Here is a 13,482-nt window from a genome sequence, read left to right on the forward strand (position 1 = left end):
TCCATATTATTTATTTTTGTAAAAGAGTAACCCTTTAAAACCAAAACCCCAAATTACATGCCCATATAAACAAGTGATCAATCACATATTTTCTTCTGGATTTCTACTCCCATAGTTCCTTCTCTAGATGTGGATAGCATTCTTTCTCATAAGTCCAACAGAATTGTCCTGGATCATTGCATTGATATTACTAGCAAAGTCAATTACCTTTAATTGTCCCACAATGTTACAATGTCTTTGTATAATGATCCCCTGGTTCTGCTTATTTCACTCCACATCAGTTCCTGGAGGTCTTTCTAGTTCTTATAGAAATCCATTAATTCATCATTCCTTATAGCACAATAGTATTCCATCACCATCATATACCACAGTTTGTTCAGCCATTCCCCAATCGAGGGATACTCCCTCATTTTCCAATTTTTTGCCGCCACAAAAAGTGAAGCTATAAATATTTTTATACAAACAGATCCTTGCCCAGATATTTTTTTTATCTCTTTGGGATATAAACCCAGTAGTGGTACTACTGGATGAAAGGGCATGCATTATTTTAAGGCACTTTGGGCATGTATATCTCCTGCTTTAGCTGTCTTCATGGCCATTGGAACAAATTGTTTTCATCTGCTCATTCTTCCTGTGGAAGTCTACTCATGCTTGGAGTAGACATTCCCTTAAGTCAATGGCTGGTTTGAGGCCTGTTGGTTACCCTCAACCTGATTTAGTTTTTCCATGGGCGTGGCCAATGCAAATACTATAGCTTCATGGAGTCACATGAAGTGTGGTGAGAAGGGGTAAAAAGAGGAAACCAAAGTTGGATTGAGCAGTAGTGAAGCAGCTAGTAAACAAGGAGGGATTGAAAATAATTGAGAAATTGGGATGCTGGAGCAAACTGATGGAAGATTCAGGATGGCATGAGATTGCTTTGGTGGGTAGAAGTATTACTCTTGATAAGGAGTTACCCTTGGTAATATCTCTTCATGTGAGACAGGTGAAGGAAGAAATAGAAGACAGAAAGCATCTGAATGGCATGAAATGAGAAAGGGGAGGAGAGGTGAATGACCACAATTTTTTTCTGCAAAATATGAGGCAAGGTTCTCAAATGAGGAGATGGGGAGAGGAGTCATGAGAAGTTTGAAGAAGGATGAAAAAGTTTGGAAGAGCTGCTTTAAAAGGTGGGATAGTGAGTTGATAAGGAAGGGCATAGTAAGGTTGCCTAGTAGCAGTAAAGGCCCATTTGAGCTTGTGTAACATAAATTTGTAATAAATCCACTGAGGATGACTGTGAAGTTTTCTCCATCTTTGTTCAGCAGCATATGTGTAGGATTGAAGGTGGCAAATGGTGGGAGAGATGCAAGGCTGAGGCTTAGCAAGGCACAAGCAGCAGTATGATAAAGAGGCTGAGGACTCAAAAGAAGAGGACAATGGAGTTTAAATAGTTCATCTGCTTAAGGGGTCAGAATGGGGAAAGAGGAGAGAATGGTTATTATAGGTGTGATGGCCTGGGAGAGAACTGAGGAGTTGAGTCATTGAAGGACACAGCGTGGGTGAAGATCAAAGTTTGGTAAGGAGAAGCAGAGGGAGAGTTGGAAAGCCTGACTATTGATTATAGTCAGAAAAAGGGATTTCAGATTTTTGAATGTATATAATAACAAGATCAGGGGTATAACTGATTTCTAGTATGGTTGAAGTAGGGCAGAGGAGGAAGTAAGCAGTTTGATGAACTGGAGTTTCAAATGCTTGTCTTCCAGCCTAGGAGTAAAAGGGATAGGTAAGAAGAAGTAGGCAGGGCAGAAAATATGACCCTCATACATGAAGTTCAGTTGCAGGGAATTTTAAGATCTGTTGTGCCTACTGCATCAGCATAAGAACAACGTTTAGATTTAAAGTTTTAATGTAAGTTCAGGTAAGTATTGCTTCCTTCTTTGCCTCTGTATTCTCTGAGCCTAGCACAGTGCTGGGCATAGTGATACTTGTTGACTGACAGATAAGGGAGGGTCACTCATCCCCTGGTGTCTTCTGATTAGAAGGGGGATAAGTCAATAATAATGTGTGTGTGATAATTCACAAAGCTGATATTTGCTAGCCTGACTTGTTTTAGTCTGCCAGGTTTTTTTAAGTAAAGCACACTAATCCTTTTTGTGTGTATAGTTCTTTAGAGTCTACAAAGTGATTTCACATATTATCTCATTTGATCCTTACAAGGAACATAGGTATTTATTAATTTGTTCTACAAATATTTATTGAGCATTCACTATAGAAGCATTGGTTAAGATAGATACATATGATCGCATCACTATCCCTCCCCTCAAAGTGCTTACAGTCTCAGAAGTATACTGGAACACAAACACAAAGCGCCAGGACAAAAGATAGAAAATGAAAATTCCATAAGAGAAACCACAGACAGGGCAAGTGCTCAGAGGAGGCAGGGATTAATGCAGTGAGGCAGATAGGGAGCCTTCATGGATGTGAAGTGGTATGGTTTTAGATCAGAATTGGACAAGAAAAAGTTGGGATGATTGTAGTCTTCCTAAATGGAAGCTCTGAAGCCAAGGCAGGGAGGCTAGAAAGGCCAGCCTTATTTGAGGATCAGTGAGGAGTCCAAATTGGCTGGAGCAGATGGAGCTATCTTCTTCATTTTATAGATGAGGAAATGGATGCTCAGAGGTTGTGGTTTGTCTCAGGTCACATGGATAGGTAGGCAGTGACTTGAAAACCCTCTCTCCAGGCCTCCTTTCACTTCCTTGGATGGCAATGTGAAATCAGAGCCATAAGAACAATAATGAAACTTTGATTGACCCACTATAGCTTCTTAGAAAGGCTGGAGAGAACAACCATATAGCAAACATTTTGTGTAGTGGAAAGAACATTAGATTTAGAATCAGAGGATTTGGGTTCTATCGTTTTCTTTTGTTGGGCCTCAGTGTCTCCTTATGCTTAAAGAAGAAGTTTGACTAGATGGCCTCTGAGGTCCCTTTCAGGTCCCAACTGGTATACTTCAAAGAAAAGCCATTTTAAAACTAGAGCTTTCTTTTTTCTTTTGGTTGTAATACATGACCTATGCCTTTTTCCCTGCTTCATTTTTATTCAACACATATTATAGTACCACATTGTACTAGGCAAAAGGACTTCTACAAATGCAGATTAAATCTTTTGTAATTTTTAATTGTAATACTTGCCTGGGGCTCTGAGAAATGAAGAGATTTGCACAGGTTCATGAAACCAGTATGTGTAACTTGATAGATTCAAGTCTCCTTGACTTGCAGTTAAAGGTCTTTATCCACCAAGCCAGAGGTTCCTAACTTGGAATATGTATACTTCTGGGAGGCAAGAGAAGCTTATCAAAGGAGTTCAGGGTATATTTGGTAAATAAGCATATAGTCTATTTTTTCTTAAGTGGAATTGCAGAGGGCTCACAGCCAAGATGGTGGCTTAGTAGCAGCAAAAGCTGAAACCACTCTGACAATCCTTCCAAACCAATCTTTAAAAAGCACCTCAAAATGACAGGAGTCAAAAACCAATAGCATGATGGAGTGAGAAGGCTCTCCTGCTGAATACAACTTGAAAGTAGGCAGAGTGAGTTGATTTTTATGGGATAAAGGGGAAATGGAAGCAAAACTCCATACAGAGGAGTGCTGTCTGATCTTCTGACCCTCATCTACTGCTCTAAGTTTTACAACTGGCCATAAGCCAACTTTGGGATTCTGAGACTCAGGCTACACTAACAACAGAGACCCCAGACCCTGGTACCAGCCTGCAGTGAGGCCTAGAAATCCATAGTACTTGGCCCTTTCAAGCCTATGCTGACCTAGCCCCAGGGCAAAATAGCTCATAGTGCAGGAGCCCTGCAAGCCAGTGTCAGAGGAGACAGTGTCAGCAAGTGGCTTTCAGAATTTCCAGTCCACAGACAAAAAAGGCTGGGAAAATGAGCAAACAGCAAAAGAAATAGCTAACCATAAAAAATTTCTTTGGAGACAAAGAGTAAAACAGAATCAATAGGGGACTGTGATATCCAAGCAAACCTTCAAAGAAAAATGTAAAATGGTCTCAAGTGCCTGGAAGAATTAAAAAAAGAATTAAAAAATCAAAAAAGATAGAGTTGACAATAAATGGGAAGAAAATGAGGTAAATAAAAAAGTAACAGGTTAAAAAAGCAAAATTGGTCAACTGGAAAAAGGAACAAAAATCCAATGAAGAAAAGAGTTCCATGAAAAGCAGAATAGATCAAATGGAAAAGGAGGATCAAAGGGTCATGGAAGAAATTCAGTCTTTAAAAATTAAAACTGGGCAAATAGACACTAATGACTTCATGAAACATCAAGAAACAATAAAACCAAATCAAAAGGATAAAAAAAGAAGAAAATATGAAATATCTCATTGAAAAAACAACTAACCTGGAAAAGAAATCCAAGAGAGACAATTTAAGAGTTATTGGACTACCTGAAAGTCAAGACCAAAAAATTAAAAAGCCTAGATATCATAACAAGAAATTATCCAGAAAACTGCCCTGAGATTTTTTGGACAAGAGGGTAAAATAGAAATGGAAAGAATCAACAGATCACCTCCTGCAATAAATCCCCAAATGACAACTCCTAGGAATGTTAGAGCCAAGTTCAAGAGTTCCCAGGCCAGGGAGAAAATACTAGAAGCAGTTAGAAAGAAACAATTCAAATATAATGGATCTCCGGTCAGGATGATACAGGATCTGGCATCCTCTACATTGAAGAATCGGAAGGCTTGGAATATGATATTCCCGAAGGCAAACAAACTGGGTTTACAACCAACAGTCACCTACTCATCAAAACCGACTATATTCTTTCAGGGGAAAGTAAGATTTCCTTTTTTTTTTTAATTAATATATTTTATTTGATCATTTCCAAGCATTATTCGTTAAAGACATAGATCATTTTCTTTTCCTCCCCCCCACCCCCCATAGCCGACGCGTAAGTCCACTGGGCGTTAGATGTTTTCTTGATTTGAACCCATTGCTTTGTTGATAGTATTTGCATTAGAGTTTCGTTTAGTGTCTCTCCTCTGTTATGTCCCCTCAACCTCTGTATTCAGGCAGTTGCTTTTTCTCGGTGTTTCCACTCCCATAGTTTATCCTTTGCTTATGAATGGTGTTTTTTTCTCCTGGATCCCTGCAAGTTGTTCAGGGACATTACACCGCCACTAATGGAGAAGTCCATTACGTTCGATTATACCACAGTGTATTAGTCTCTGTGTACAATGTTCTCCTGGTTCTGCTCCTCTCGCTCTGCATCACTTCCTGGAGGTTGTTCCAGTCTCCATGGAACTTCTCCACTTTATTATTCCTTTTAGCACAATAGTATTCCATCACCAACATATACCACAGTTTGTTCAGCCATTCCCCAATTGATGGGCATCCCCTCGTTTTCCAGTTTTGGGCCACCACAAAGAGCGCAGCTATGAATATTTTTGTACAAGTCTTTTTGTCCATTATCTCTTTGGGGTACAGACCCAGCAGTGCTATGACTGGGTCAAAGGGTAGATATTTTTTTGTCGCCCTTTGGGCATAGTTCCAAATTGCCCTCCAGAATGGTTGGATCAGTTCACAACTCCACCAGCAATGAATTAATGTCCCTACTTTGCCACATCCCGAAAGTAAGATTTCCAAGCATTCCTGAAGAAAAGATCAGACAAATAGAAAATTTGATGTCCAAATATAAAATTCAAGAGAAACATAAAAAGGTAAATAAGAAAGAAAAAAATTTAAGGACTTCAATAAGGTCAAATTGTTTATATTCCTATATGGCAAGATGATATCTGTAACTCTTAAAAATTGTTATCATTATAATAATAGTTAGGAGAAGTATACATAGGATGTGGCAATAAGCTGTTTAGGATAATATGTAAAAAAAATGGGAAGAGAAGTAAAATGGGGTAAATTATATCACATAAACAGGTGGTGGTGGTGGAATACTATTATAGTGGAGGGCAGGATGAGGGTGGTAACTGGGTAATAGTTAAATCTTACTCTCATTGGAATTGGCTCAGAGAGGGAAGAACAGCCAGATTCATTGGAGTATACAATCATGTCTCTCCCTATAGAGAAGTAGAAGGGGAATAAGAAAGGGAGTGGTGGGGCAGGAGAAGTTGGGGGCTGATTAAAAGACACTATAGGGAAGTAGGAGAGGAATAAGAAGGGTAGTGGTGGGGAGGGGAATATTATTATTTCTTAAGTGTATGTGATTCCTTTCCTACTTAAAAGATTTACTGAAAGAAAAGGAGGATGGGGACTGAAAAAGTTTGGACACCTAGGGTACCACATCATGCTGCTTCTCATTATTATTATACAAAATATCATAGAAAAGAGAAGAGAGAGTATAACTAGATAATTATAACTGGAGGGAATGGAAAAAGCCTCAAGTAGGAGGTGGCACCTGAGCGGTCTTTTAACAGATGATAGTGATTTTGAAAGGTGAAGGAAAAGGACAGTTTGTGCAAACTACATCCATGATCCTATGACCTGAGTTCAAATTCTCCCTTTTGCTTACTAGCCTTATGACTGTGGGCAAGTGACTAATTGCCTCTTCTGTCCTGGTTGATGTCTAGGGTCCTTTTTCGTCCGACACTGAGCCCGAGATCTGAGGTGGGGGAGAGCAGTTGGGAAAGCTGTCCGGGAGGCCAACCAGGTGAGAGGTGAGAAGGGCAGCTCTTTGGGAAGGCTTCAGCTAACGGTTCTGTTTCCATTAATTGCCTTGGGGGAGGGGTGGCAAAGTAGTCTTAGAACAATAGCCGTTTTAATTCAGCCCAGGGGGGCAAGGGCTCAGAGACCCCGTCCAGGGTCGATGGCCTTGTCCCGGACCGTGACCGTGACCCCAAAGTCAGGCAGACCCCGCCCAACAGGGCGTCGCCCTGACTTCCCGTCGACCCGCCCCACCGAAGGAGGCGGAACTTCCCCTCCCGGAAGTGATCCCGAAGCATCAGGGGAACTGGGACCCCTCTGTCTGTGTGACAGGGAAACCCTTCCGGGCGTGGGGGAGGACAGGCCAGGTTAGGGCAGGGCCGGCAGATCCAGGACGGAGCTGAGGGAGGTGGGCTCGGCCCGACCAACTGACCCTTAGAGCCAGCGAGCCGGGGCCGGGGCCGTCTCGGCAGCCGCCGGTCGACCCCCTCCCCCTTCCCCTCCCCCTGCCCGCCCCTTCCCTCCCTCCCTCCTTCCCTCCCTCCTTCCCTGCCTTCCTCTCACACTCTTTCTCACCCTGCCCCTCCGTCCGCGGTAGGGCAGACGCTCGCCAGACCTGATCGGACCCGACTGGACCTGAGGCGGCGGCGGTGCTGACGGGGCGGACGAGGAGCGTCTACCCCAGGGTAAGTGGCTGCGACCCTTTTCTGACCCCCTCCCCCCAATACCCCTCTCGGCCGGCCCCGGGGGGGGGGGAGCGGGAGCGGGTGCGGGCCGGGCTCCGGGGTGAGGGGGAGGGGGAGGCGGCCTAACCCGGGTCCTTCTCCCCCCTCGCAGGCCGGGGCCGGACGGGAGGAGCCAGCCATCGAGCCAGCAGCCAGCCCCGTCCCTCCAGTCTTGCCAGCCTCGGAGGGGGCGGCGGGAAAGGAAGGCTGGGCGCCCGGCCGGCGGCAGTCCCGCGGCGGCGGCAGGAAGCCGACCCGGGCCCAGGCCCCTTTGTGTGGAGGCGGCAGCAGTGACCGTGACCATGCCCATGCCCCCCCCAGCAGCAGCTGAGTGAGCCCCCTGCTGCCTCTCCGGCTCCCCGCCCCCACCGGCAGCCCTCGCTTTCTGGAGTGGGGACCACTGGACTCCTCCCCCCTCCTCCTGCTCCTCCTCCTCCCTCCTTCTTCTCCTCCTCCGACCCCTCCCCCCCCAGTACCCACCCACCCCCGTGCGTCCCGTCCCGTCCCGTCTAACTGCCGCTCCTAGGAAGGGCATTTCCAGCCCCCCTCCGGGCCCCCCTCCCCCACCACAGGCAGTCAGCCGCACCCACCCCCACCCCTCGAGCTCCTCCTGCTCCTGCTCCTCCACCTCCTCCTCCCTCAGTCAGCCCGCTCCTGCCCTGCCTCTCTCTCTCTTTCCCCCTGCTGGGCCGCCGCTGCCGGTCTTGAACTTCCTCATCTTCCCCTGCTAGGCTAGGCCCTCTGCCTCTCAAACCCCAACTTGAGTTGGCAGATTTCCGCCCACCGCCCCCACGGCCTCCATAGCTGGTGGAGCCCTTTTTTATGCTGCTGAGAGGGAGCTGGTGAAGGGAAGACTGATGAGGGAATACAAGGTGGTGGTGTTAGGGAGCGGAGGGGTGGGTAAGTCTGCCCTGACGGTGCAGTTTGTCACGGGCACCTTCATTGAGAAATATGACCCCACCATTGAGGATTTTTACCGCAAGGAGATCGAAGTGGACTCTTCTCCCTCTGTACTGGAAATCCTGGACACCGCAGGGACTGAGCAGTTTGCTTCCATGAGAGATCTCTACATCAAAAACGGCCAAGGTTTCATCCTAGTTTATAGCCTGGTTAACCAGCAGTCTTTCCAGGTAATAATGATGACAACAATGGCCCACATTTCCTTAGGGCTCAGAGATTTTCCCAGGGCTTTCTCCAGGACTTGTCTGGTGAGGTAGGTAGAGCAGGTGTTGATTATTTTGATTTTACAGAGAAGGAAACTGAAGATTCATAGAGGTGAGATGACTTATCCAGGGTCACAAAGCCCGTAAGTGGCCAGAGTGGGATTCCGACCATGTCTCTTAACTTCAAATCTAGCTTTCTTTCCACTAGCCCAAGCAGCTCTTGACTTGGATTTCAGTTGAAGTGTATGTGTATTGATTATAACACTTTTGATGCCTGCATTTTATTTTTGAAAGGTCCAGGACTCTGGAAACTCTTGTGATTCCTACTTGCCTAGAGAGCTATTCTCTGTATTGTCCCTTTGAATATTATAAAAGTTAAAAAGTTGCCCAGACAAGTTTTGCATAGTTTCTGGAAAAGCAAATGGAAATAAATAAGAAGTAGGCTATTTTGGGTATGATCCTGTCTCAAAGATTGAAGGGAAAGAGTAGCTTCTGAAAACCTCTGTGATTTGGGCAAGTGTTTATTAAGAGTAGGTATTTGGGACCTTGGCATATGTGAGATTTAATAAGTAATTTTAGGAAGGTATTCAGAAGAAAAACAATTATTGAACCCATTTTTAGTTGTGCAAAGCAAGCTTTGAATTTCATATTTCCTGTGACCTCTTAGGTCTCAAATCCCTATTCAAGAAGAGATCTTCCTTCTGGATTAGTGCAGCCCCTACCCAAGCTCAGGGCCTTTTTCTTCCTTGGATTCTTACCCAGAAATTGAATGAGTATGTAGTATAGCAAAACCCATGGGGGTGGGAGGCTGTGAATGAAAATGAAGAAGCAGAGGATAGAAAATTAATAACCAGTCAAAAGGATAAGCAGTCCTAAGCTGTTTGGGATAGCAAATCGACTTTGTTGGTAGGAAATAGATTTGAAAACACTGTGCATAATGCAAATTTCTTACCTTGATTTTAGTTAAGATGCTGAGCTAGGTGTAGGCCATTTTCCTTCACATTCCTACTGGAAGGACTGACTAGGGCTTAATATTATTTTAGAAAATCTAGAAAAATGTAACTATGGTTTGAAAATGCAGAAGAGTGACTTTGATCTGCCTTGATGTACAAGATAGAATTGGCTTTTTCTGCATTTAAAATATTGAGTTAATGCTCTTTACTCAAGGGACTTGAAGTGCTTTATCCCAGAGGAATTTGCTTATTTTCTTTTTTATTAGCACTGTAATATCTGTCTGAACTTTTCCTATGACCTTAGCTTTATAAATATGGCTTACTTTGTCTTAGTGAAATTAAATATTGGTGATAAGGCCAATACTTATTCTGTGAGTATTTGAATCAGAGCTATTGTAATCAAAACTCCACCATCAGAGGCATTATTTTCAAAGGGTACTGGGAGGTAAAGGTGCCATTTTTTTTAAACCCTTACCTTCTGTCTTGGAGTCAATACTGTGTATTGGCTCCAAGGCAGAAGAGCGGTAAGGGCTAGGCAATGGGGGTCAAGTGACTTGCCCAGGGTCACACAGCTGGAAAGTGTCTGAGGTCAGATTTGAACCCAGGACCTCCCATCTCCCAGCCTGGCTCTCAATCCACTGAGCAACCCAGCTGCCCCCTAAAGGTGCCATTTAAATGTACTTTTGGGTGGAGAAAGAACGAAAGAATACATTAGCTGAATTTCCTAAGGTTGGGAATTGCTGCTTTTTTCCTCCTATTATATCATTTATATTAAATCTACTAGATTATAAGCTTCTAGATCCAGGAGACCATAACTTGTACATAGTTGGTGCCTAATAAATGTTTGAATGGAAAAATAGTGGGGAATTGAATTGTCTCATCATTTAAATAGATTTATTACATTTACTGTGTGAAGGACAGATCTATATTCTTCCCATTGCTAGCATTCTCATTGGCATGGGTAAAAAAAGGCTCACCATGGGAGAAAAGTAATTCAAGTCCATAGTGTTATAAAAATTACATTATAAATTTTCCTGCTCACAACTTTTAAAACTTGATAACTTGTGATGTTGACCCCATTTTTAGCCTGATTCCCAGTCAAAGGAAATTTTCTTTTTAAGTTACAACTTTTGAATTATGGACAGTCAGGGCCTTTGGAATGTTCAGATTAAGGCTTTCCTTTAACCACACTCCTCCCCTCCCCAAAAGGATGGCTTTGGGGGACTTTTCTAAGATATTTTAAGATGTTTGCTTTTCCTGGGATGAAGGAATGCATGCAGTAGGCTTTTTAAAATGGAACATATTTAGGTGTGTTAATTTGGCTTTGGTATATCTAGAAGCCCAAAGTAAAAGAGTTCTTGTTCCTACTTTAAGCATTTTCTCCCAGGCACTCTGACTTAATGTTTAGGAGTGGAGTGCATGGGTCCTACAAGCCTGAACTGGGATAACAGGTGTTGCAAGGAATGATGGCAGCAGACAGATTGAGGGGAGATAGGCAACTTCTACTCGTGCACATAAATGAAATGTCTGGAGAACTTGTTTTTAATCAGTGCAGTCTGGGAAAGAGTGATTATAAAGTTCTGAAAGTGAGTCCTTACTCCTGAGTGTTACTATTTAGAACAGTTTTAGAAAGCTTTTTATTACATCTTTGGTTTTGTACTTGACTTCCCAAGTTCCCTAGTGAGTGACACTCAGTAGTACCTTAAACCAGCCATTTCACAGTTCCATGGGGTTATTAAATACACTGTAAAAGATTTGGTGGTGTTAATGCTGCTTTCTAAGTAAAGGCGACTAATGACTTTGATTGTTTAAATAGGATATCAAGCCAATGAGGGACCAGATTGTCAGGGTGAAGAGATATGAAAAAGTCCCACTCATCCTAGTGGGGAATAAAGTGGATCTGGAATCAGAAAGGGAGGTTTTGACTGCAGAAGGCAGAGCCTTGGCTCAGGAGTGGGGCTGCCCGTTCATGGAGACATCAGCCAAAAGCAAAACGATGGTGGACGAACTGTTCGCAGAAATCGTCAGGCAAATGAACTATGCATCTCTGCCTGAGAAACAAGATCAGTGTTGCACAACTTGCATCATCCAGTGAAGAAGCTAACCTCATTCATGGCCATACAGAGCAGGTTAGTTTCTGAATGCTTACTTGTTTGACTCATGTAAGTATGGTGTTCCTTGATCAAGTCTAGCCAAGTTCAACTAGAGAGTTGAATATTGATATAGAGAAGGTGCTGCTCTGCTTTGGTAGAGAAGGAGTTTCCTTCTCTCCCTCAACAGGGAATTCCCTGTGCTGATGAAGTCACAGGTCCAGCTCCTGTCCTTGACCTATTCCACTGCCCCACCTTGTAACATCTTTTATTTTCATAGGAACATAATTTTTTAAATGTGTTCTTCCTCTTGACCCTACTCCCTATAGGCTTTGTGATTGATAAGATACACTGTATGTGAATCAATATATAGTCTATTGTGTCCTTAATTTATTCAAACTGTACAGACCAACCTTTTTTTTTTAAAAGATATAATTCCAGAAGAAGAGATGTTATATATTCAGATTTTAATATGCCATGCTCTGGAGATAGATGATAAGTAAATAGAAGAGTTCAATTATCACATAAGTGTTTGATTTAATAGGGTACTTATGTAATCAAATTCATTTGTATCTCCCACTTGAAGAATAAGCAATCTAATCTTTTATAATAATAATAATGATTGGGTACCACCAGATATCTCATCTTCAAATAAGAATATAGATGTCAGAATATTAATGAGAATACCTATCCAGTTATAGTCTGGCCAGACAATGATTTGGCAGCAGCCAGAACCTTCTCAGGGCTTAGTAAACAGCAAAGTAAATAATTTAGAAAGCCTTTGGAGTTACAAAGTAAACAGATCAGAGTCCTTTTCAAAAGCTAGTTCTCAAAAGTGAATTTAATAGATAGCAGAATCTGGCCAAGGACTTTTCTGTCCTCTTTTGTGTTTCAATCACCTTAAATGTTTTCTCTGGACTCCTACAGGTCCCAGCCACCAACCTGGCACCAGGCTAGGCTGATGGTAACTTGGCACAGTCTCACTTGGGCATTAACATGTAGATGATGGACAACTGGGGTGCTTAAAGGACAACAGTTTAACTGGCACAGGCTGGCATGTAGCTAAGAGGATCCCTGTTATTGATCCCTTTGGAGCAATGACTTAACACTGACCCCCAAGTCTCTAGAGTCATATTACACACAGCAGCATGTTTCAGATAGTGGCTGTGGTTGTGATCAGAGGACAAGCTTCCCATGTATTCCCCCTGCAAAAGATTTTCAGGCCACAAGTCAGCCTTGTAGCCACAGGCCCGCACACAGATCACAGTTGCTGCCAAGTAGCTTCATCTTTGAACAGGAACACTGTTACCATTTATGAGTGCTCATGAGGCCAGATTCTTCACATAAAAAATCATGAAAACCCATTTCTTTTCTAGTCATTTCTTAATCTGAGAAACAAGACCTGTGTCTTGTTGGTTAATGTTGAGCCTGAATCAAACTCGAAAGGACAGCACAATAGACATATGTAGAAGCAGTGGGTTGCCAAGACCTTGCCATCCTCCCCCCCAATAAGCCAGCTTCATTCAGTTCAAACAGACTTTGTGGGTGCTGATGTGCATAAGCAAATGACATACATATACATCATTTCACTTTAGTTTTTTCTTTTAAGATCATACATTTAGAACTAGAAAAGATAGTTGAGGCCATCTAATCCAACCTCCTCATTTTAGAGAATAGGAAACTCAGGCTCATGGAATGAAAGTCCAACGAAGTCACTCAGATAGATAACAAGATTTAGATCCAAGGCCATTGATACCAAATCTAGCCTTTGATACCATGCCGCATAGATTTATCAACTTTGTAAAAGAATAAAAAAAAAAAACAGCTCCTGCCAAAAAAAAACCCGAAACATTTTCCTAGTTTGCCGTTACCCTGATTAAAGGTACACTGGCTAGGAAAAGGTGTGAA

General features: G+C 42.9%; 2 protein-coding genes across 2 annotated transcripts in view; one reads left to right on the forward strand and one right to left on the reverse strand.

The window, feature by feature from the left end:
• On the reverse strand, nt 1-7,903 carry LOC130456192 (uncharacterized). The gene is made up of 2 exons (XM_056809848.1): nt 7,220-7,903; nt 1-5,638 (listed from the first exon to the last, which is right to left on the reverse strand). The coding sequence occupies exons 1-2, from the start codon at nt 7,901-7,903 to the stop codon at nt 5,183-5,185; spliced, it is 1,140 nt and encodes a 379-aa protein (XP_056665826.1). The 3' UTR covers nt 1-5,182.
• The window catches only part of RAP2C (RAP2C, member of RAS oncogene family), a 20,187-nt gene continuing 14,534 nt past the window's right edge, over nt 7,830-13,482 (forward strand). Inside the window, exons 1-2 of the mRNA XM_007507187.3 lie at nt 7,830-8,498; nt 11,301-11,613. Coding sequence (XP_007507249.1) covers nt 8,226-8,498; nt 11,301-11,579 — 552 coding nt within the window. The 5' untranslated portion in view covers nt 7,830-8,225 and the 3' untranslated portion in view covers nt 11,580-11,613. The remainder of the gene's footprint in view (nt 8,499-11,300; nt 11,614-13,482) is intronic.

The sequence above is a fragment of the Monodelphis domestica genome, chromosome X (genome assembly GCF_027887165.1).
Source record: "Monodelphis domestica isolate mMonDom1 chromosome X, mMonDom1.pri, whole genome shotgun sequence".
NCBI classification, from domain to species: domain Eukaryota; kingdom Metazoa; phylum Chordata; class Mammalia; order Didelphimorphia; family Didelphidae; genus Monodelphis; species Monodelphis domestica.